General features: G+C 37.4%; 1 protein-coding gene across 5 annotated transcripts in view; it reads left to right on the top strand.

Annotated features, from left to right (window-relative positions):
- Positions 1-23,473, top strand: part of PIGG (phosphatidylinositol glycan anchor biosynthesis class G) — a 104,082-nt gene that overhangs the window by 44,266 nt on the left and 36,343 nt on the right. For all 5 annotated transcript variants that reach the window (XM_044680865.1, XM_044680862.1, XM_044680863.1 and 2 more), the window contains 2 exons: positions 13,849-14,158; positions 22,104-22,267. In XM_044680865.1, coding sequence (XP_044536800.1) covers positions 13,849-14,158; positions 22,104-22,267 — 474 coding nt within the window. The remainder of the gene's footprint in view (positions 1-13,848; positions 14,159-22,103; positions 22,268-23,473) is intronic.

The following is a 23,473-nucleotide window of genomic DNA, read 5'->3' as shown; positions in this document are numbered from 1 at the left end:
CCTCTTCTAAAGAGGGAACCTATTGCCTCCCAAAGTTTCTATTTTACTTTAGGATAAATCTAATTATAGAAAGTTTTTCCTTAAATCTAGCCAGAATATACCTCTATTAAATCCATTGGGGGGGCAGCTGGGTAGCTCAGTGGAGTGAGAGTCAGGCCTAGAGACAGGAGGTCCTAGGTTCAAACCTGGCCTCAGCCACTTCCCCGCTGTGTGACCCTGGGCAAGTCACTTGACCCCCATTGCCCACCCTTACCAATCTTCCACCTATGAGACAATACACCAAAGTACAAGGGTTTAAAAAAAAAAATCCATTGGTTCTCATCTGTCTTCTGAGACCAACCAGACTTGAACATGTCTAATTCCTCCTCTTTTTCAAGTATCTAGAGATAACTACCATGAGCTCTAGGAGTCTTCTTTTTGCCAGACTAAACTTTTATAGTTCTTTAAACCTACCCATGTATTAAATGGTCTTTTGTTATCCTTGCTTTCTGATCACCCTTCTCTGGATTTGGACTGACTAGTCAATGTCTTTCCTAGTATGTGATAGTTAAAACTGAACACAATACTCAGTTGCTTTCTGACCAGGAGTCAGCAAAAGGGTGGTACAGCAAAACAATTTTGTTTCTCATTCAAATAGTTATGCCTTTTAATTCAGTCAGAATTCATGTTAGTTTTTTTGATTGCCATGTCATACTTCTGACTCACATTAAACTTTCCAATTAAAACATCCAGACCTTTTATTCATAGAATTTTATGTCTAGCTAGACCTCCTTCTGACTCTTGGAATTTGATTCCTTGAACCCAAATGTAAGACTTGACATTTTATTATGTTCTTCTGATTAGTTTTGGCTCATCGATCTAGCCTATCAAAGATCCTTTTTGGGGGTAGGGAGATTTTTTTTTAATTTGATGTTTTATTTTTCCTCAAATATATAAAAACAATTTTTTACATTAAAAATTTTTTGAATTCTGAATTCTCTCCTTCCCTCCCCTCCTCTCTGAGGCAGTAAGCAGTCTGATACAGATTATATATGTACAATTATGTAAAGCATTTTTCCATATTAATTCTTTTGTGGAAGAAAACTTGAACAAAAAATGAAAAAAGAAAGTGAAATATAGTGTTCTTTGGTCTGGATTCAGACTTCATCAGTCCTTTCTCTGGAAGCAGATGGCATTTTTCATTATGCATCCTTTAGGATTGTCTTGGATTGGGGCAGCTGGGTAGCTCAGTGGATTGAGAGCCAGGCCTAGAGACAGGAGGTCCTAGATTCAAATCCGGCCTCAGACACTTCCCAGCTGTGTGACCCTGGGCAAGTCACTTGACCCCCATTGCCTACCCTTACCAATCTTCCACCTATAAAGTCAATATACAGAAGTTAAGGGTTTAAAATAAAAAAAAAAAAAAAAGGATTGTCTTGGATCTTTGTATTGCTGAGGATAGCTAAGTTATTCACAGTTGTTCATTGTACAATATTGCTGTTACTGTGTACAGTGTTCTCATGGTTCTACTTACTTCATTCTGCATCAGTTCATGTAAGTCTATCCAGGTTTTTCTTAAATCCTCTTGTGAATCATTTCTTGAAGCACAATGGTATTCCATCACAATCATGCACATACCACAATTTACTCAGCCATTTCCCAATTGGTGGATATTCTCTCATTTTCCAATTCTTTGTCACCACAAAAAAAGCTGCCATAAATATTGTTATACATATAGGTCATTTTCCTTTTTTTTATTCCTTTGGAATATAGACCTAATAATGGTATTACTGGGTCAAAGTGTATGTATGGTTTTGTGGATCTTTGGTAAAAGTCCAAATTGCTCTCCAAAATAGTTGAATCAGTTTATAACTCCCCCAACAGTGCATTAATGTCTCAGTTTTCTGGCATTCCCTCCAACTTCTGTGATTTTCATTTTCTACCATAATAGTTAGTCTAATAGGTATGGCATGGTACTTCAGAGTTGTTTTAACTTTCATTTCTCTAATAATGATTTGGAGCATTTTTTCACATCACTATTTATTTACTTTATGTGATGTCTAGATGTTTGAAAGCTGATTTTGCTATCCATTGTGTTAGCATTCCTCTTTAGTTTATGGATAAAAATGCCCTCCCTGGGTGCTCCATTAGAGAGCTTCCTCCAATTCAGTGTCAACTAATTAATTATAACACCTTTGGGTCTAGTCATTCAACTAGCTCCAATTCCATCTCACTGTATAAATATAGCCCATATCTCTCCATTCATTTCAATTCACCATTCACTAAGAGCTTACCTTGTATATGTCATTGTGCTAGGTTCCAAGAAAACAAAAAGATAACAATGGATTATTACCCATTTTTGAGGAACTTACTTTCTCCTGGGGGGATATAACATTTGTACTTTTTATCTGAACTCATTCATCAATGATTAATAGTTTCCTACCTAGTCATACCCTCCTTTGAGCAATGATCTTGGAAATCTGTCATTGTTAAACCTCTGTTCTCCATCCCCCACTGTTTGCCCCCTTATTCCTGTTCCCATTAGCCCAGGCTCCCACTTTAGAGAAGGTAGCACAGCTAATTTACCCTTCCACTGTACTCTCTGGAATGCCTGTTCCAAAGGTAACTAACTTTCCTCTTTGTATCTTTGTCTTTCCTCTCCTTTCATCTTCTGGCTGCCACTGAAACCTGGCTCTCTCCCGAAGTCACAGCCTTTCTTCCTGGCCACCCTTTCAAGGACTAGTTATATTTGCACTCATTTTCCCAAATTCATTGGTCAGGGAGAGGAATTAGAATATTCCTTGCTTGCATTGCCATTCTGAATGCTCTACTTTTGTCATTCAGTTTACTCTTTACTTTTGAGGTTTACTCAATCCATATCTACCATCTACTAGTCAAAATTCTAGTAGCTGTCTTCTGAGCTCCAGAACACACTCCCCTTTTTTCTGTAGTGAGTTCAGTGCCTCACTCTGCCTTTTCTCTCCAACTCCTGCCCTCCTACTGTAGGAAAATATAAGTAAGGTAATGGGGTCACCAGGAATATTATAAATTAACTATGGGGTTTGTGAGAACACACTCTGGGATTTAAGAGAGACTAAAACTGAACATTGAAGTCTTGTACAGCTAAGCCACTCCCAACTGAAAAAATAACAGCCAACTGTCACTCTGGCCAAAGGCCTTAAATTCAATAGACAAGGTAACAGGATGAAACTGGGTTTAATTAGGAACAACAAATGGAGGGATAGGAATGTCTACTCTAAAACCTTAATACCTAATAACAAAACCCACAGGGACAGGGAAGGACTTATTCTACTACACTAATCTAAGTGATCTAAACTAACAGGGCCCAAGGAGCTGTAAATGGAGTCTCTGGGTTTCTGCCTCAAACCTGGAACCTGCCAGGCTTGAGTACAGTAGGGCTTTGTGGCTTTGGGATTCTCACTGCAATCCACTGATAATCTCTGGATGCCAGGAGCTAAAGTTGTCTCAGGTACCAAGTAGAGAAGGTTTTGCTTGAAGCACTGTCCACCAGCTCTCAAACTTCTCCTCCTCCCATGGCTCCGTAGATTTGTCCTTTTGCTAGATGCCACACTCAGGATCCCAGGGGAAATCAGGAAGCAGGGTGTCCTTTGCTCTGAGGTCTCCCAGGCTGGCAACAGTTTCTTGCCCACCACTAATGGAGTCCTCACTCAGGGCACAGACAGACTTCTTCCTCCTTCATTCCAACCTGGAATTCCCAGCTCTAGCTCTTTTCTGCTAGGTACATCCTAATCAATACATAATCAATACCTAATCTAATCTTCCTCACAACACTACCAAGAGATTTGAACATGCATATTGATACTTCCCCAAATAATTTTACCTCTTGAGTTCCTTAACTTAGTCATTCCCGTGGCCTATTCTTCCACCCCACATCAGATACACACAGATACGGTTGTACCCTTGACATTGCCATCATTCAGAGATGCTCCAGTCCATGTTTAGTAGCTATGAAATTCCATCATCATATCAACCTTCCATTTTACTGCTTCTCTGCCCTGCAACTCTAAATCTTTATCTTTGACATTGCAGTAGCTTTCTGGTTTACCTCCCTGAGGCAAGTCTTTTCCCCCTTCTGTTGTCATCCACCAAGTCTGCATCTTGTACATAGTTGTTTTCATATTATTTTATTAGACTGTGAGATCCTTAAGGGCAGAGATTGTTTTTTGCCTTTCCTTGTATCCCCAACATTTGGCACAGGGGGAAGCTAGGGGACTTAGTAGGTTGAGAGCCAGGAAGAGATGGGAAGTCCTTGGTTCTTTGCTAACCATTTAAAATTTATCCTTTCCAGTCCAAAGATCATGCAGTTTTGACAGGGGAAAAAAACAGAAGCGAAAGAAAAATTCTATAATTCTGCCTTCTCTTCATTACATTTTATTCTCTTTTCTCCTCTTTTTCCCCCCATTTTTTAAACCTTTACCTTCTGTCTTAGTATCAATTCTGAGACAGAAGAATGGCAAGGACCAGGCAATTGGGGTTAAGTGATGTGCCCAGAGTCACAAGGTGGGGAAGTGTTTGTGGCCATATTTGAACCAAGGTCCTCCCAACTCAGGCCTGGTGCTTTATCCTTATGTTACCTAGCTGCCCCCTCTCCCATTTCATTTAGAATACTTCCTGATCAGATCAGATTCTAGATGAAAACTTTTTAGTATTCCTTCGAAACAGTTCATTCCTGATCAAGAGCTCCATCATTCCTATATATTGATCAGTGCTCCAGAAATTCCATTCATTAGTATCTCATTAACCAACTTTTCACTTATTCTATACTTTTTCATAAGTCTTCATTTCAGTCAGAAGGATTGGTGAAAGTATTTCCTGTAAACTCTCAGTACTTAGTTACTCATCTTGATTTTCATAATCCCTAGAAATTCTTTCCAGGTTTTTTCTAAATGCATTTATTTTTGCCCCCACATTAATCACTACAAGTAGTTATTGGTTCTGTTAGGTTTGATGAGTCCCAGGAAGCTCTGGCTCAGTGTTCTGAATATTCCCAAGGAAGTAACACACAGGATTAGATCTGCCTGATGACTTGTACCTGCCGCTATACTCCTAACTAGAACTTGTGAGCTAGGACAAGTTTTTTTCTTTCTCCTTTAGTAAATAACAGATTTTGTTGCACCTCTTCTGGTGCTTATGCTTCTTACTATTCTGCAGCACCTGATAAAAGGAATCCTTTTCTGGGTTACCTGTTAACCATATATATAGACCATCTCCCAGTGTAATCTATCTCCTGAAACTGAAATTTCCAGGAAAGGGGAAGAAAACCTTAAACTCTCAGTTGGAGTGTCCTCAGATTCATGTTTGGGCATACATTGAAAAACAATCCAGTTATATAGACACTGTACTCTCATTTTATATAAGTCAGGAAGCCTGTCTTATAATCAGAGATTCACATATAGTAACTAGCTGTAACAACTCAAGAGCTTCTCCTATTTTACCTCTGTATCATATTTTTCCATATGCCAATTTTTTGATGAGTTTAAATTCTTAACATGTGTTGTTTAAACCCTCTCTAACTTCTCAGAGCCTTTTCCTCCATGTTTTCTTTTTAGATAATTTTTATCCTATCAAGGAATACTTTCTCTTCTAGTAGGATAATTTGGTCTTTATTTCTGGAAATCTAAATGGTTCAGTGCAGGTCTGTCTCTGAAACTTACTGGATTTGTTTTCTCAGCTCTACACATCTTCTGAATCTTGGGTCCTTGGTTCCATGTGGCTTTTCTCTCTTAATGTGTTTAAAACTCCCAGGGAGTTTGCTCTGCCTATCTAGTTTTTGGGCCCCTAATGAAGCAATTATAGCTCCCTGAAGGAGTCTTTTTATGGACTTCCTTTGTTTATCTGGTGCTAATATTTCCCGAGATGAGAGCAATCAGTAATTAGCAAACTTCTGCTTATGTCTTCATTGCCATAGTGCTTTCATTAAGGCTATTGGCAGCTTTCTGGGTAGAGAAATTCTAAGTTCCCTTTTTAAAATCTTTTGCTGGCTGGCTGCTCTGTTATAGATTTTGTTCTTAGGGAGTTAATATTTAAGAAAAAAGTAAATAATCACCTTAAAAATTTTCCCTTTAGATGACTGAACTTTTATATTCCGGGTTTTCTGAAGTAGTTTTTATAACTATATTAAGAATAGGGCTTTCCTAACTAATCATTTCTTTTCTGTCTCTTTTTTGATCCTTGTCCTTTTCTAGATTTCTTAAAATGGATGTTCAGTTCAGTAAATATTTATTCAAAGTTCTTCTTCTGTACAAGATGCTTGCTCTAGGTAATATGAAATCAGAAACAAAAATAAAAATCATTGCTTTCAAGGAATTTACATTCTAATATCCTCTAGAATAGGTATCAAGTGATAACATTTATACAACCCAATGGAATTGCTTATTGGCTCTGGGAGCAGGGAAGGAAAGAAAATGAATCATGTAAACATGGAAAAATATTTAAAAATAAAAATAAATAATATTCTCCAGAATTCTGGCCTTGATTCTTTTTCCTCGCTATATTCTCTTCCTTGGCAGTCTTTTCCACTTCCATGGTTTTAATTCTCAACACTATACAAATGATTTCCAAATCTATAAATCTAGTCCCTCCTCTTTTGAAAGCTCCAGACCTATATCACTGTATGAATGCCATGATGATGTATAAAACTTAATATACTTAAAACAAAGTTTATCTTTTTTTAAAAAACTAAGGACACTTCTCAGATCGAGGGGACAGCAATCAGACTTTTGCTCTAGATCAGACTGCTTTGGGAGCATTGAAAACTTTCAGATCTCTAGACTGTCCTTGAGTCCTAGAATAAAGCAATACTCAGTACTCCCAAGAAAGCAGCAATAGGACTAGCCCAGACTTTCCCTTCAGAAGTGCCAGAGAGCCCAGCTCTAACATCAGGTTCACAGTCAGGGTATTCCCTGACTATAGGCTAGAAGAATGGGCAACAAAAAAAACCAATCTTCCCATAAAGAACTGTTATGGTAGCAGGGAAGCTCAAGACACAAATTTAGAAGAGAATGATTTTAAAACATCTATAAGAGAAAACATAGCTTGGACACAAACTCAGCTACAGTGCCTAGAAGAGATGAAACAGGAATTTAAAAAAGAATTTGAAATATTTTCATAGGTGAAATTAGGGTGCTTGAGGAAAATTTTGGAAGAGAGCTATGGGAGAAAGAATTGGAAAGAGAATTAACAGCTTGACATAAGAGGTATAAGACCTTATCCAAACAGCAAAATCCTTGAAAATTTGAATGAACCAGATAGAAACTAATGACTTCATGTGGCAACAAGAAATACTAAAACAAACTTAAAAGAGTGGAAATATAAAAGAAAATGTAAGATATCTTACAACAATTAAAAAACTTATCTATAAAATAGTTGAAAAAATGTAGGAATCATTGGACTATTAAATGCTTTGACCAAAAAAAGAACCCACACATCTTATTTCAAAAATAAAGAAATGGTTTAAAGAAAACCATTTAAGTGTCTTCGAACCAGAAGGCAAAGTGGAAACATTCCAATGATTCTCAGATTATCTCACCTGGATCTGTTTTCCAGGGCATTTTTTTTTAGATTTTCTTCTATTTTTTCATTATTTTGATTTTGTCTTGTTGTTCCCTGATGTCTTATGGATTTGTTAGCTTCTCTTTGTCTAATTCTAATTTTTAGAAAGTTATTTTCTTCCTTGAGTTTTTGTTCTCTTTTGCATGTGGCCAGTCCTACTCTTTAAGGAGTTGTTTTCTTCAGTGTTAAAAAAATATTTTTTCTTCCATTTTCATTCGTTCTATTCTGATCTTTAAGGGGGGGTTGCTTTCTTCAGTGTATTTTTGTGCCTTCATTTCCTTTTGGCCTATTCTAATTTTTAAGGAATTGATATCTTCAGTGAATCTCTCCCCCTCCCCCAGCTATTGAGTCTTTTTGTTGTTTTTTTTTAAAACCCTTACCTTCCATCTTAGAACTAATAGTAAGTATTGGTTTCAAGAGTGATAAGGGCTAGGCTCTGGGGGTTAAGTGACTTGCCCAGGGTCACACAGCTAGGAAGTGTCTGAAGTCAGATTTGAATCTGGGACCTCCTATCTCTAGGCCTGGCTCTCAGTTCACTGAGCTACCCAATTGCCTCCTATTTAGTCTTTCTGTCAAATCTCTTACTGGATTTTTTAACTTCCTTTCAAATTCTTCTAAAGGTTCTTTCAGGGACTGACATTGTTTCACACTTTCCTTTCATATATTTCCTTTTTGGCATTGTTGTACACTTAAGAGTTCATATTTTGAGCCTCTCTGTCACTAAAGTAATTTTCTAAGATCAGTTTTTAAAAAATCTTTTGCTCATTTTTCTAGTTAGTTATTATTTTCCTATTGCTGTATCTATCTGTTAATGTCCTTCTCTGCTTCTGGATTAGAGGGAGTACTGTTTCAGACTTGCATTTTCAGACTTCAGTACTTTTCTCTAGAAACTGGGATAGGCCCAGCTGACTTAGTTTCCTGAAGTGTGTCTCTCAAGAGGGTGGCCCTGCTGGCTTCCTCTGAGGAGGCTTGTAGCTATTTCATTCAGGTGGATTCTGTTCCCTGCACTGCCAGCTCTTCTATTTTGAGGCTGATCTGTACCTTGCTCTGCTTGTTTCACTGCCTCAAGGCCATGTAGAAGTGCTTTGGTTTCATGCCCTTTCTGCCTTCTCAGTAACTAGGCAGAGTGGATTAGACTTGGGTTCCTCGCTCTACCACTTTGTTGCCTCTGGCCACATAGTTACCACAGATACTATGCTCCCTAGGCTTCTCTTCTTACCACAGTGAGACATGTTCCTCTTGGTTTCCTTTGTTTTGAGGCAATTTTTTGTCTTTTGTGTGTGTATGTGTAGGGTTTGGGTGAACATCCTTTACTCTACCATCTTAGATCTTAGCATACAACTCCTCTTAATTGTGTATTTTTTTGTAAAGAGGAAAAAAGAGACTCCATCAGTCACTCTCAGAATGGAACTCCAAAATGAAAACCTACAGGAACATATAACCAAAATCCAAAGCTTAAAAAAAACAACTAAAGGTTAAAGAAAAATAGTGTAAACAGCCAGATAGAGAAAATTCAAGTACAAAAGAACCATACTCAGAATCACACATAATTTAGTAGCCATTACTATGAAAGAGCCATCACTGTGAAAGAAAACTTGGAATACAATATTTTAGAAGACAAAGGACCTGGATTTGCAGTGAAGAATAACTTACCCAGTAAAACCTGAGTATAATGCTACAGAGGGGAAAAAAAATGAATCTTTAATAGAAGATGTACAGGTTTTTCTGATGAAAAGAACTGCATAGGAATTTTGAAATCCTAAGCACATTCCCCCTTCTGACTTCTCTGTTTCTGTCAGTGGTACCATTTTTCTCTGTTTCACCCAGTTCTCTCTGTTTCACCCAGTTCTCTCTGTTTGAAAAAGAAATTTTTTTTAAACCCTTAACTTCTGTGTATTGGCTCATAGGTGGAAGAGTGGTAAGGGCGGGCAGTGGGGGTCAAGTGACTTGCCCAGGTTCACACAGCTGGGAAGTGTCTGAGGCTGGATTTGAACCTAGGACCTCCGGTCTCTAGGCCTGACTCTCAATCTACTGAGCTACCCAGTTGCCCCTTTGTTTGAAAATTTGAAATGATTTTTGATTTTCTTTGCTTACCTCAAAGTCAACCAATTTTTTAAAAATTATTTCACAATTTGTACCCTTCTTTCTGTGTTCTGTGATAATGAGATTAAAAACCCCTTTTTACCCCTTACAGTTCACTGTAACTAAGCTGGCACTCATTACCCTCTGCCTAGGCTATTATAATAATCTCCTGAAAGATCTTTGTATCTCCACTTTTTGTTTTTTTTTTATGCCTTTATAATACTGCTTTTATGCATAAATGTGGACATAGCATTCTTCTGTTCAGAAACCAGTCAAAACTTAGGAAAAAGAAGGCAAAGAAATTTAGACCATTCAGACTTTATCCTCAGGCAAGCTCCATTGTAAACCAAAGGATGCCAGTGAACTAGTGGGAAAAGTGGCTTAGTATACTTTAATGGATCAGAAGAGTTGCTTTGTCTACTTTGTCTTTCAAATAGTCTTTTCACCTCTGTTTCCTCATCTTTACAATGGGGATACTCTGTGCTGCCTATTTCATGAGGTTGTGGAGAGACCAAAGCAAAACCTTAGCCAATCTCAAAGCACTAGTTAGGCCTCTCTTTTATCATTAGCAGCTGATATATGGGACAGACTTGCTTTTCTGACCTCAACTTAGGTCTCTACTTTTAGGCCTCCCTTTCTTTATTACAGTCTTAACCTTCTACATTCCTTCTTCAGCAGGTACTGTATAGAAATATTTAACTTGAGGGATCTTAGTGATCTTTGATAATTTTTAGAGGATTCAAATGAGATTCTGTATGGTCCTACTTTGTACCAAACTTCACAATAGTTTTGTGTTGAAAGCCATAGTGGATTTTATATGTCATAAGTTCAGTGTTTGAAGGAATTCGTTAGAAATTTTCTTCACTTGGCCATCATTGAATTGACAACCTGTCAGGCCAGTCTCTAGCCTTACTGCATTGTTTGGCTCAGTCTCTGTGCCCATAACATTTCTCCTGAGGGACACCAAGGTGACAAAATAAGAAATCATATACTGGTATTTCTAAAGGGCTGAATTAGAGTCCCACACCCAGGAACAGAGCAGGATCTGTGATCTGCCTGAAGTTCTAAGTTAATAATTCAGCGTGATATCCAGAACCATCAACGTAGTGCCCACCTTTATATTAATTATTGTATAGTTGAAAGTAATGTAGGAGTTCCTGACCTATCCATCCCTCTAGGACCAGGTGGCAAAGAATGAACTGGATGATTGCTCTTTTTTGTAAAGCAAAACTATGTTAGAGCTCTCTGGCTTATCATTAGTTTCTTCTAAATATATCTCATGGGCACCTTTAAAACCGAGCGTCCCCTGTAGTCTGTGGCCTTACGAAGAGGGGAGTAAGGATTTAGGAGGTAAACAAAACTGAAGGTGATTCTTAGGAATTTTGTTTTTTAATCATTGGTTGGATGGGGCTAACTTTCAAGGTAAAGATCTCAAGAGATGGGTGAGTCAAGCAGTCCCTGCCCCAAAAGTAGGACTTCTGAGACAGATGGGCAGGGTAGTACTTGACTGCCAGAACCAGCAGAGGGCAGCAGCAGTTTGGTTTCTAACTCCACAATTGTAATGGGGGCAGAAAACTACAGTCTAGGGGCAGAATCTAATCCATAAGCCTAGGGAGTTCAGCCAAAGAGATAGTGGCTCAGCAGAAGAAGGAACTGTGGAGTCTAGCTGGGCTGAGAGGATCTAGATGCAGGATCTCATACTCAATAGCAGATTGAAGTCAGTGACATAGCAGTGCCAGTGGTCCCAGGTAGCAAGCAAGGATTGAGGCTCTCTGAGAGATAGGGTCATTTTCAGAAGGCTGCTGCAAGCCTGGGAGCCACAACCCTTAGATTTTCTTTCTTCAGGTGCTACTTCTTCCAGGAGGAAACCTTCTGACAGTGTCCCTATCTAAAGTGATGGCATCCTTTTTGAGCTTCATGTCCCTCTGTGGGCATATTTCCTGTGCTTTAACCATATAACTAATCATATTGTTTTTCTCTGTGTGAAAGGGATTAAATTTGTTCTACTTAAGGACAGAATTAGAGCCCATGGTGGGGAGGAGAGAGGGAAACAAATATTTCATCATGAGAAAAGACTTCAGGAAAAACTAGAGCTGCCGAAAAGTAAAATGGACTGCTTTAGGAAACAGTGAGTTCCCCATCTCAGGAAGCTTTTAAGAAGAGCCTAGATCAGTGATTCCCAAGTGGGCGCCACTGCCCCCTGGTGGGTGCTGCAGTGATCCAGGGATGGTAATGGCCACAGGTGCATTTATCTTTCCTATTAATTGCTATTAAAATTAAAAAAATTAATTTCCAGGGGGCTAAGTAATATTTTTTCTGGAAAGGGGGTGGTAAGCCAAAAAAGTTCAGGAATCAGTGGACTAGATCATCATTTTTTGAGATTTTATAGAATCATGGTGGTAAACCTATGGCATGCATGCCAGAAGGAGCACTCAGAACCCCCTCTGCGGGCATGCCTCCATCACCCCAGTACAGAGTTACCAGAGTTCATTACTAGAAAGCCAGACAGATGTGGGGCCGGACTGCTCCCTCCCCATCTTCATGCATGCTTGAGGACATTTCTCACATCACCTGCCGTTCTAAAAGGTTTGCCATCACTGTTATAGAAGATTCCTGCTTTGGGTAAAGGTTGGACCAGACAATTTCTGGGGACCCTTTTGTGTAGAACTATGCTAAGCACTAACGGGGATTTAAAATTTATATAAACCATAGTTCCTGCTCCTCTGGAGCTTACAGAGAGATAATAATAATGATGATAGCTAACATTTACATCGTGCTTACTATGTGTCAGATATTATTTCACTTGTCCCTCACAATATCTCTGGAAGTTTGGTGCTATTATTAGCTCCATTTTACAGATGAAGAAACTGAGGCAAGAAGTTAAATGACTTGCCCATGGTCTCACACAGTATCTAAGACCCAAGTTTAGATAGAGCCTCCTGATAGCTAATTAACATTATAAATAGGTCTTCTCATCTCTGCCTCAGTGCCCTATTTATTGTGCCTATTTACCTCCTCTTTAAAATAACATAGGTATATGTAGCTTTAGTGCATTTCACTTTATTGCACTTTCTAGGTATTACATTTTTTTCACAAATTGAAGGCTTGTGACAACTCTGCATTGAGCAATTCTGTCAGAGCCATTTTTCCAATAGCATGTGCTCACATCACACATTTGGCAATTCTTGGCAATATTTAAAACTTTTTCATTGTCATGTTACTTATGATAAGCTGTGAACAATGATCTTTGATGTTACTATTGTAATTGTTTTGGGGCATGACAAACTGTACCCATATAAAATGGCAGGCTTCATTATATTGTTTTGTGTGCTAACTTTCTATGAACCTGCCAATTCCCCATCTCTTTCATCCTTATTTCTGAGATACAACAATGTTGGAAATTAGGCCAGTTAACCCAAAGTGGCCTCTACGTGTTTAAGTGAAAGGAAGAGTCAATTGGTGCAAGAAACTAAATTATTGTCTTATTTTAAGAAATTGCCACACAGCTTTCAGCACCCACCACCCAGATCAATCAGCAGCCATTAACATTGAGACAAAATCCTCTAGCAAAAAAGTTAAAATTTGCTGAAGACTCAGATGATGTTTGGCATTTTTAAGCAATAAAACATTTTAAATTAAATGTTACTGTACACTTAATAAACTATGGTATAATATAAACATAACTTTTACGTGCACTGAGAAATTAAAAAAAAATGTGTGACTTATTTTATTGGGATACTCAAATATCTCTAAGCTATGCCTAAATATTTTTTCTTTTAAAAAATCCAAACCAAAAACCTTACCTTCCATCTTAGAATCAATACTGTGTATTGGTTCCAAGGCAGAAGAACTGTCTTTGGTATGCTGTGATCAAATAGATGTTACCTTCACTTCACTCTTATAACCCAGGATCTCTCTCCTTCCATCTGACCCGATAAACTTATAGCTCTGTCAGGTATAGAAGAGTATAGTGGGATTTTATTGTTCCTTTCTGACTCAAGTATGAAGACTTGTTCTCAGTGTCCCCCAGACACTGAGACAGTAATGGTAAATTTTGTGGAGTTTTAGCCAACAAAACTTATTTGTTGTTAAGTGTTTCCTTTGATACAATTAGAATGATAAGCCACATATGAAAGAAAGTACTTGGATTTTGCAGAAAGTTGCTTAAAATTTGTTTTTTGTGTTTTTTTATAGGGGAATTATTGAAGCTCGTTTTGTGTATGTCTTTGTTCTGGGTATTCTTTTCACTGGAACCAAAGACTTGCTTAAGTCCCAAGTCATTTCTGCAGACATCAGTATCAAGAGTCTAGGTTTGTGGGACATATATAACGGATTAGTTCTTCTAGCAGCCTTGTTGCTTCGGCCTCACAATCTTCCTGTTTTGGTGTTTAGCCTCTTGATTCAGACTGTAATGACAAAATTCATCTGGAAGCCCTTAAAACATGATGCAGCCCAGGTTACAATAATGCATTATTGGTTTGGCCAAGCATTCTTTTATTTTCAGGTATGTTATTGCCACCAACAGAAGACTATTTACTTTTTACATGCTCTTATTTTAGTTTCCTTTAACTTGGAAAATTATTAATAGTATTACTTTACTTAAAGTTGTAGTATTTACTGAATGAAGTAACTTTTTTAGTATGGCATTAGAGGTTATACCTAGTGTAAAAATGATTTATTAACATTTTTATATCACCTTCATGTCTAAATATATCCCTTACTCTTCCCCTACCCAGTGAGTTTTGCAGAATAAAAAAGAAAGGAAAAAATTTTCAGCAAAACCAGCCAGTACATCAACTATCTGACAATATAGGCATTATTCTATGCCATAGACCCTCACCTCTGCCAAGGAGGAAAGTACATTTTATCAACTCTTTTCCTAGGTCAAGCTTATTCATTATAATTATGCAGTGATCAATTTCATTTTTTTGTTCTTTCTATTTACTTTGTTGTCATTGTATAAATTGTTTTCTTGCTTTTGCTTACTTCATTCTGTATCACTATATGTCTTCTCATGCTTCTCTGTATCCTTCATATTCATTGTTTTATGGTGTGGTAAATATTCCATTAATGGCAATTATTTGGTTTTTTGTATTTACCATCATATAAGGTTATGAATAGGTGGATTCATGGGACCTTTCTGTTCTGTCTTTGACTTCGTTGAAGTATATAGTAATATAATAGTAATAGGATCTCTTGATCAAAGGGTATGGACTTTTTAGTCATTTTAGTTTTAGCATTATTTTCCAGAATGGCTGCACCAATTCACAGTTCTACCCAGAGTATATCCGTTTAGATTGAAGAAAAGGGAGCTTGCAGCCAGAGAGACTGGGATCATAAACTTTAAGCTTGGAAAGGGCCTGAGAGAGCATCTTTTGGAATCCCCTTGTTTTACAAATGAAGAAACACTGGTAAGAGTCAGAAAAGTTAAGTAAATTGTTCAGACCTGCACAGGTAATAAAAAACTGGGCAAGAATTCAAACTCAGTTATCCTGACTCCAAATACAGGGTTCTTGCTAATACATATGCTGTCATTCAATTCATATGCTATTAGGATCATCTCAGTGTGGGAGGATTTGGAAAAGGAGAGCAGATTTCCAGTATTGTATTGTTAGGCCTTGGTTTGGGCTCATCTCCTCTTCCTCCTCCTCTCTCTTCTTTCTCCCCTTGTACTTGTACATGTGATGGTTCCATGGGACTTTGCCCTGATTAGACCACATTTGTAATTGTGTGTTCATTTCTGGATGATGCAATCTTATCTTCAGTGGGATGCATGAAATAAAATGGATTGAAATGTGTTTTGACTATGGGAAAACACTTTTTACTGTGGTTTTATTTGATACATTTATCTGGCTCCTAAACTTTGTAGCTAGCTTCCAAGTCCAAGCTGATTTGTTAAGCCCCTGGCTATGACAGTTGCCCAAATCCCATTAAAAAAAAAAAACAAAAAAACTCTTACTCTCTGTTTTAGATTTGATACTGTTAAAAGGATTTTCTTAATCTCTCCCTCTGTCTCTTTAAGAGGCAGGAACAGAAGGATTTCTAAGTAGGAACTGACAGGTGTCTGTGAGAGAGAGCTGAAGATTTTGTTACCTAGGAGATGAGGAAGATTTCTAAGGAAGGAATCAGTTGACAGTTAGACTTTTGGTCTCTGAACCTTGAAGGAGCAGGTCGTCTGTCTCTTAAGACTCTGACAGTTTTGAACTGACAGTTGGGATAGAAGAAACGGGTTTAAGGAGTTTGTAGGTGATGAATATTTATTAATATAGATAGGTAGTTAGTGAATAAATTTCTAGGTAGAGTAGTATAGATTAGGCTTGACCTGACCAGGCAGAAGAACCTGTCCTTGAAGACAGTTAGAGAAGGGTTTTTTTTAGAAATTTTAGTTAGGATTAGGAATTTGGGTATAGTTATAAGGTATTAGAATAATAATCTCTAAGTATGAGTTCTAAAGCAGAAGAGTGGTAAGAGCTAGGCATTTGGAGTGAAGTGATTTGCCCAGGATCATACAGGAACACATTTGAATCCAGGACTTCCTGTCTCCAGGAGGTTTTCTATCCACTGAGCTGCCTAGCTATCCCTGTCTAGATGTCATTTTAAAGCTTTCAGGACAGGAGATTCATGTCATCTTTGGGCATTTTATATTTTCGAACTTTATATTACATTTCACTGTTATACCCTAAGACACTTTGTATTCCTTTAGTTAACAACCTTTGCTGTCAAAAGCTTCTGTGATGTGGCCAACTCAGAAGTTCCTGTTACCAATAAAGCTGGTTTTCTCTTGTCTCATCTTACTTGGAGATGGGCAGTAGTTGTTTCCTCTTTTACTTGAGCGTCTAAGCCAATAAAGATCTACTTTGCTTCCTACCAGAATTCTAGAAACTTAGTATTATGGGGAATGTTTTGTGGAAATTTACAAAAGGGAATGATAATTACTAAGAGCCAATTGAAATTCATTAAGATTAGGTCATGCCAGGCTAATCTAATTTCCATTTTTTGACGGGGTTACATTAGGAAATACCTCAGGCATCATTTACCTGGAATTTGACAAAACATTTGACAAAGTTTCTCATGTTCTCTTTGAGAATAGTATGGAGATATGTGGCCTAGATGATAGTATAGATAGGCACATTCAAAAGGCACATTCATACTGTTTGAATGACTGGTCCCAAAAGGTGGTCATGCATTAATGGATTTCATTTTGGAGGGATGTCTTTAGTAGAGTGCTTTAGGGATCTGCCCTGAACCATATGCTATTCAGCATTTATCCAGGTTATCAGTGACCTGGATAAAGGCATAAAAAACACTCCTACAAAATGAGTAGATGGGGGTAGCTAGGTAGCATAGTAGAAAGAGTCCCAGGCCTAGAATCAGGAGGAACTGGTTTCAAATCTGGCCTCAACTACTTCCTAGCTGTGTGACCCAGGGTCAATCACTTAATCACAATTGCCTAGCCCTTGCCACCCTTCTGTCTTGATACTAAGACAGGAGGCTGGAGCTTAAAAATAAATAAATAAATGTGGAGATGATGTAAAGCTGGGAGGGATAACTGGAATATTGAATGATCTCATTTTTTTTTTCAGTCGTGGGGCAGGGGGGAGTGTTTTAGACTTTTTATTTTATCAGTATTGGGAGCTCATGATAAAGAAACTCCCTCTAGTGCAGAATAACAAATGTTTTGTAATTTATAATCTTACAGAGGTAGGTCAGATTCAAGAATTTGCCCAGGATCCCATAGCCAAAGATGTTAAAGCCAGAACTTGAACATAGGTCTTTGTGTTCTAACTGGCTCTCTATCCATTAGGCCATGCTGCTTTTCAGAATGACATTAAGGAGACAGAAGATTTCAAAATTGTGAGCAGAGTCTTTTTGCAGATTTTATTCAACTGAGATCAATGCAAAAACCCTAGATTCACAGGACATAGAACTGGAAGATATCTTAGAGACCACCTAGTCCAAACCTCATTTTATAGATGAAGAAACTCAGACCTAGAGAGGCATAGTAAGTTGCTCAAGGATGTACTGAAAGGTAATTAACATACTTAGGTTTCAAGCCTAGATTCTCTAGAAGAGAATCTGATGCTCTTTCTATTACTCCCACACTTGAATTAAAAAAAAAAAATTAAATGCACTTGCAGCATGTTGGAAGATAGCTAATAGTTCCTGTGAAAAAGGTCTTCAGGTTTTAGTGCACTGGAAGTTCAGTATGAGTCAGCAGTTTGATAGAGCAGAAAAACTGAGAAAGTTTTAGACTCCATAGGGAAAGAAGGTTAATGTCCAGAAACAGGTTATTGGCTCATTGCCATCTAGTCAGGCCATATCTCGAGTATTGTTTGTGTTCAGTTCTAGGAACCAAGGTCACTGATAAGCTGAAGAGTTTCCAGAGAAGGATGATGAAAGAATTCAACATCAGGCTAAATAAGAATCATGTGAAAGAACTAGGGGACATTTCTTGGAGACTTTGGAGGAGACATTATGCCTGATAGTATGTGTTCTCATCTATTGAAACAGCATATGTGAAGTGCTTTGCCAGTCTCCAAGCACTTTATAAATGCTAGCTATTATTATCAAAGGATTCAACTTGTTTTGCTTGACCCAAAGAAGGAAATAGAAGGAAGGCAGCACTGGACAGTGGACTTGAAATTAGAGTCTGGGTTTGAGTCCCGCTCTGCCACCTCTACCTCTGTGACTGTTCAACATCTCTGGATGTCAGTTTTTTCATTTGCAAAGTGTAATACTTGGAATAGGCTTCCTCAGGAGGAAGTGAATTTGATTTTTTTTAAAGTGGAAGCTGGAGGGATGTCATAGAGAAGATTCCTCTTTAGCTACAAAATGAGCCTGATGGCCTTCAATTCTCAGATTTTTTTTTGTATTTCTGGTCTCAGCTAGAATTGTGGAATAGGAAGGAGGGGATGTATGCAAGAGCATTTACAAAGATAGAATCTATAGGAGTTGGCAGCTGGTTAGTGAATGAGGAACAAGAAGAGTGGAAGTTGAATTTTGAAGAGAGGAAGAAGAGTTCAGTTTAATATGTAGTGAATTTCAAAGGGTTTGAGGTATCTAAATAGATATGCTTAGAAAACTGTTGGAAATTTTGGCTGAAGGCATATATATGTAGAAGTCAGCCAATTAGAGGTTATCCTTGGAGTTGTGAGAACAGTTGTGGCAATCCAGTTTTTATAGAGATAAAATAGAAAGAAGACCAAGGACTAGATAATCTCTAATAGCCCTTTTGGATCCAAAAATTTACTATTGAATGTGACAGGATCTGGTACAATGCTTTCTATTTGGAAACAGAGATTGGTCTCCTTTCACATTGACCCAATGCTCAATATTTCTTTGGTTAGGGATGGGCAATTAAATGCCCAATTCTGTGCTTTCCAATGAACATTCCTCCAGATGGTCTGGAAGGATTGAGAAGCTTTTTCACATACATGCTGAAATCCAGGTCTACTATGTGGTCAATTGATCTTTGTCCTTAGTTCTCTAATTAGTAAGAGACAATGTATTTGCTTCTCAAGCAGTGTGAATTTAATTATACACAATTTAGTATTTCCTGTCATGGTTTCATCCTTAATATTTTTGGGGAACACTTAAGAGGAAGCTAATAAATGATGATCTTTCCCACTAGAATTACATGTGGGATGTTAGTCCTTGGTCTTTAAGCCTCAACAATTCAATTTGGTGAATAGAAGAAAACATCATCAAAGATGATTGCAAACTAATCCCCATATCATCTGTGTTCAGTTTATCAAGGGATTAAAATAAAAAATAACTATTGAATATAGGTAATCTAAGTATTTAGGAATTCACTGAGTTATACTTTAAAGAGCTCTAGATGGAATTTTTCAGTTGCCCAGCTTCCCTATATCACAGCCTCTTCTTTCTAAGCTGGAGATAGATTGTTCCCCCTTCCAGATTCATATGCAGCCTTCTGACTTCAAATGTCATCTCATTTTCTCAATTGACTGTTTTCCTCTACCCAAGAGAAAAGATAACTTAAAAATTCTTCTTTAAGAGATAATGACTGTTGATCTGAGCGGTTTTCAAAATATTTGGAAATGATAAATGACCATATGAAAACCTGCTCCAAATTAAAATATTGGGTTTTTTTGTAAAGATGACAAAAATGGAAACAGTCAATGTTGGAGGACCGTGGGAAGATAGGCATACTAATATACTGCAGGTGGTGGTGTGAATTGGAACAACCATTCTGGAAAACAATTTGGAATTATGCAAGAAAATGACTAACTGGTTCATACCTTTTGACTCAGAGATCCCACTACTAGGAGGTCTAAGACAGAAACAAGAGTTCCAATATAAACCAGAATATTTATAGCAGCAACATGGTTTTTGATAGAAAAGAACTGGGAACAAAGTGAGCACCTATCATTTGGATAATGAGTAAATAAATTGTGTATATATGCATGTAATATAATGTTATTATTCAGATAGATGTGAGGAATGTGAGGGATTCAGAGAAGCATGGGAAGATTTTTATCAATAAATGCAGAATGAAACAAGCATAGGATGATCGATTTAGAGCTGAAAGGCACTACCCCATAGACCATCTAGTTAACTCTCATTTAAAAATTTCTATTTTATTGATATCTTTGTTTTATATCACTTTCCTATCTGAATGTACCCTTCCTTTCTCAACCCTGACCCTCAAGTTATTACTTGTTTTAAACAGAAAAGGGGGAAAAAAGAAATTTAGAAAAAACAATCAATGCATCAATTATAATTAACAGTAAATGATATTACACAGCTATAATCCCCCATCTCTGTAAAAAGGGAGGAAGTTAATTTTCCCAACTCTTCTATTGAACCATGCTTACATATTATAATTTTACAGGGTTTAGTTTAGGTTGTTTATTCTTTCTGTTTGTATTGCCATAATCATCATGTACACTGTTTTCCTGGTTCTCTTTTTCTTCATTTTTTTATCAGCTCAAATATGTCTTCTTATGCTTCTCTGACCACAGAGGGAATCTCCAGAAGTGACTATGGTGTAAAAACAAAAGGCATCAGTTGAAACTTGTTTTTTAAGAAATAGCTGAGGTTTAAAATAAGTAGACTGTACACCAGTTCCTGAGGGCATGTAGGTCATCTAAAGAATAAGCCATTTGAGGAACTTAAAGTCAATAGCAAAAGTCATATGATCATGGAAATCCTGTAAGTAGAAGGGATTTGAAAGGTCATCTAGTATCCAAGTTTTACCTAAAGCATGAATTCCACTACAACTTCTTTATATGGTTTTCTCATTTCTATTTAAATACCATAAGTGATCATGCAACAGTTTGTTCAATTTTCAGGAAGTTAGGAAGTTCTTCCTTACTTGAGTCTCAAGTTGGTTTCCCTATAACTTCTTGTTTAGTCTTTTTAAGTTGGTCTGTCTCTTTTGTAACTATATTTGGGGCTTTTTTCAGCAAAGATACAGGAGTAGTTTGCCATTTCCTTCTCTAGCTCATTTTATAGATGATGAAACTGAAGCAAACAGTTACATGAATGCCCAGTGACACAGCTAATGTGTCTGAGGCCACATTTCAACTCAGGAAGACTCATCTTCCTGACTCCAGGCCGAGTGCTCTATCCACTGCACCAACCTAACTGTATCCCCTATAATTTCTACCCATTCATAGTTCTGTCCTAGACTCATGCTAGCCAAGGCCTACCCTTTCCTTGTCTTCAGTCACTCTCAGATATTTGAATATAGTGATCATGTCCCTCTAAGTTTTCGATTAACCTAAAATTTCCAAGTTTTAATTGAAAAGTAGGTAGTACTCTCTTTTTTTCCTATGCTCATATTTTTATAGCTCTTAAAGGGTTTTGAGTTACTTTTCTCACAATAACCCTGTGAGGTAGTTACTATAGATATTATTATCCTTACCTAACAGATAAGGAAATTGAGTCTCAGAAATGAAATAACTTGCCAAGGGACACAAACTAGTCAAGTCCAAGCTAGGTCTTAGACCTAGTTTTCTTACTCAAAGACAGAACACTTTTTACTTCTCTATGATGTCCTTGAGAATTTCTAAATATGTTTCAAATGATCCATGCATGCCACTTTTTCCATAAATCTTTACCTGATCTCTTAGCCAGAAGTGACTTTTCTCTTTTCCAAAGTACTTTATACCTTTTTATGTGCATATCACAGCCTAGTTTGTATTCAATTTATGTGGATTACACATTTGATTTTTCTTACCATACTACTTATAGGCTCCTTGACGATAGGGATCTTGTTTAATTAGATTTTGTACCTCAGGCAGTACTTAGCACAGTGTCATGTTTGTAGTAAGTCTTAATAAAAAGTTTAATGAATAAATATAATTAAGATTGGACTATTGGCATTAAACCCTTTAGGCGTTGTATAACTTCTTAAAGTGTTTTAATAAATTAATAAATTTAATACATTACTAGACTCATCTTTTTTTATCTTCTCTTTTCAGGGCAATTCCAATAACATTGCCACACTGGATATTTCAGCAGGCTTTGTGGGACTAGAGAGTTTTATAGAAGTACCAGCTCTTTTCCTTACAGTCTTTGCAACATATATCGGACCTATCCTTTGGGCTGTTCACTTACTAAGTTTTTTGAGTTCAGAAAATAACAGGTAATGATTTATTTTAACTACATATATGGCGATAAAGTAACTAGGATTAAGAATAGGACCATTGCATTCATAGGATTATGAGATTTAGAGCTGGTGGGACAGTAGAGCTCATCTAACCTGGAGCCCATGAACTTACCTTTTTTAATATTTCAGTTATTTCAGTATGATTGGTTCCCTTTGTAATCTTATGAATTTTATTTTATGCATTTAAAAACATTCTGAGAAAGGGTCCATATCCTTCCCCAACTAAGGAAATCTATGATACAAAAATGGTTAAGACCTCTGATCTAGGGAGACCTTTACTGTATGGCTGAGGAACTGGAGCCCTGGGCAATTGCTCAAGATTAGAGTTAGGCAATAAATAAACAGAGACAGGAATAGAACCCAGATCTTCCTACAATGTACTGCCTCTCCTTTGCCTTCATGGTAGTATCAGGGAACCCAAAGGATTTTTTTCCCCAAATTGATTATTTATGGTCATTGTTCTTGATCTATATGACAAGAAGAAATTATTAAGTAACAAGAGGTTGTCAAACTTCCACATATGAAACATTCAGGAGTTAGGATGGAGATACTTTGATACCTCCATGATTGGATTGTTTTCCCCTGAATGAACTTTCTGTGAGATTTCTTGGCAACACTTAAGTCTGTTTTTCTCTGTTAATTTTTGGGCCTCAATATTAGTCAGCCTGATTTCCAGCTACAGAAGAGACATTATTCACTCAGCTGTCCTCACAGATTCTCTCCTTTGTTATCTGGCTCAGTGGTGAGATTTATTCTTCATTTTTCTGGAGTATATAAATAGAGTAGTTTGACCATCTGATTTTAAGAGCTAAAACATCCCTGGAGAATCCTGTAGGGACACCTTCTTAGGTTCCTACTGAGAGCTGCTCCTGGATATATACTGTATGGAATGTGCCCGAGTCTTGGCAAAGATTTGGTTAGGTAAATAGAGTATTCCTGTGAATAAGGAATCTTGATCACTCCTTTTACTGTGTTTTTTAAAAAGAAATGTGTAAAACTGTAGTTTAAACATTTTTTTTTTACATTTATTAATATTCATTTTTAACATGGTTACATGATTCATGCTCCTCCTTTCCCCTTCAACCCCCCCCCCGCACCCCCCCTACCCATGCGCATTTCCACTAGTTTTGTCATGTGTCCTTGATCAAGACCAATTTCCAAATTGTTGGTAGTTGCATTGGT

The sequence above is a fragment of the Gracilinanus agilis genome, chromosome 6 (genome assembly GCF_016433145.1).
Source record: "Gracilinanus agilis isolate LMUSP501 chromosome 6, AgileGrace, whole genome shotgun sequence".
Lineage (NCBI taxonomy): Eukaryota > Metazoa > Chordata > Mammalia > Didelphimorphia > Didelphidae > Gracilinanus > Gracilinanus agilis.
The sequence above is the reverse complement of the archived record's forward strand: the minus strand, read 5'-3'. Positions and strand labels throughout refer to the sequence as shown.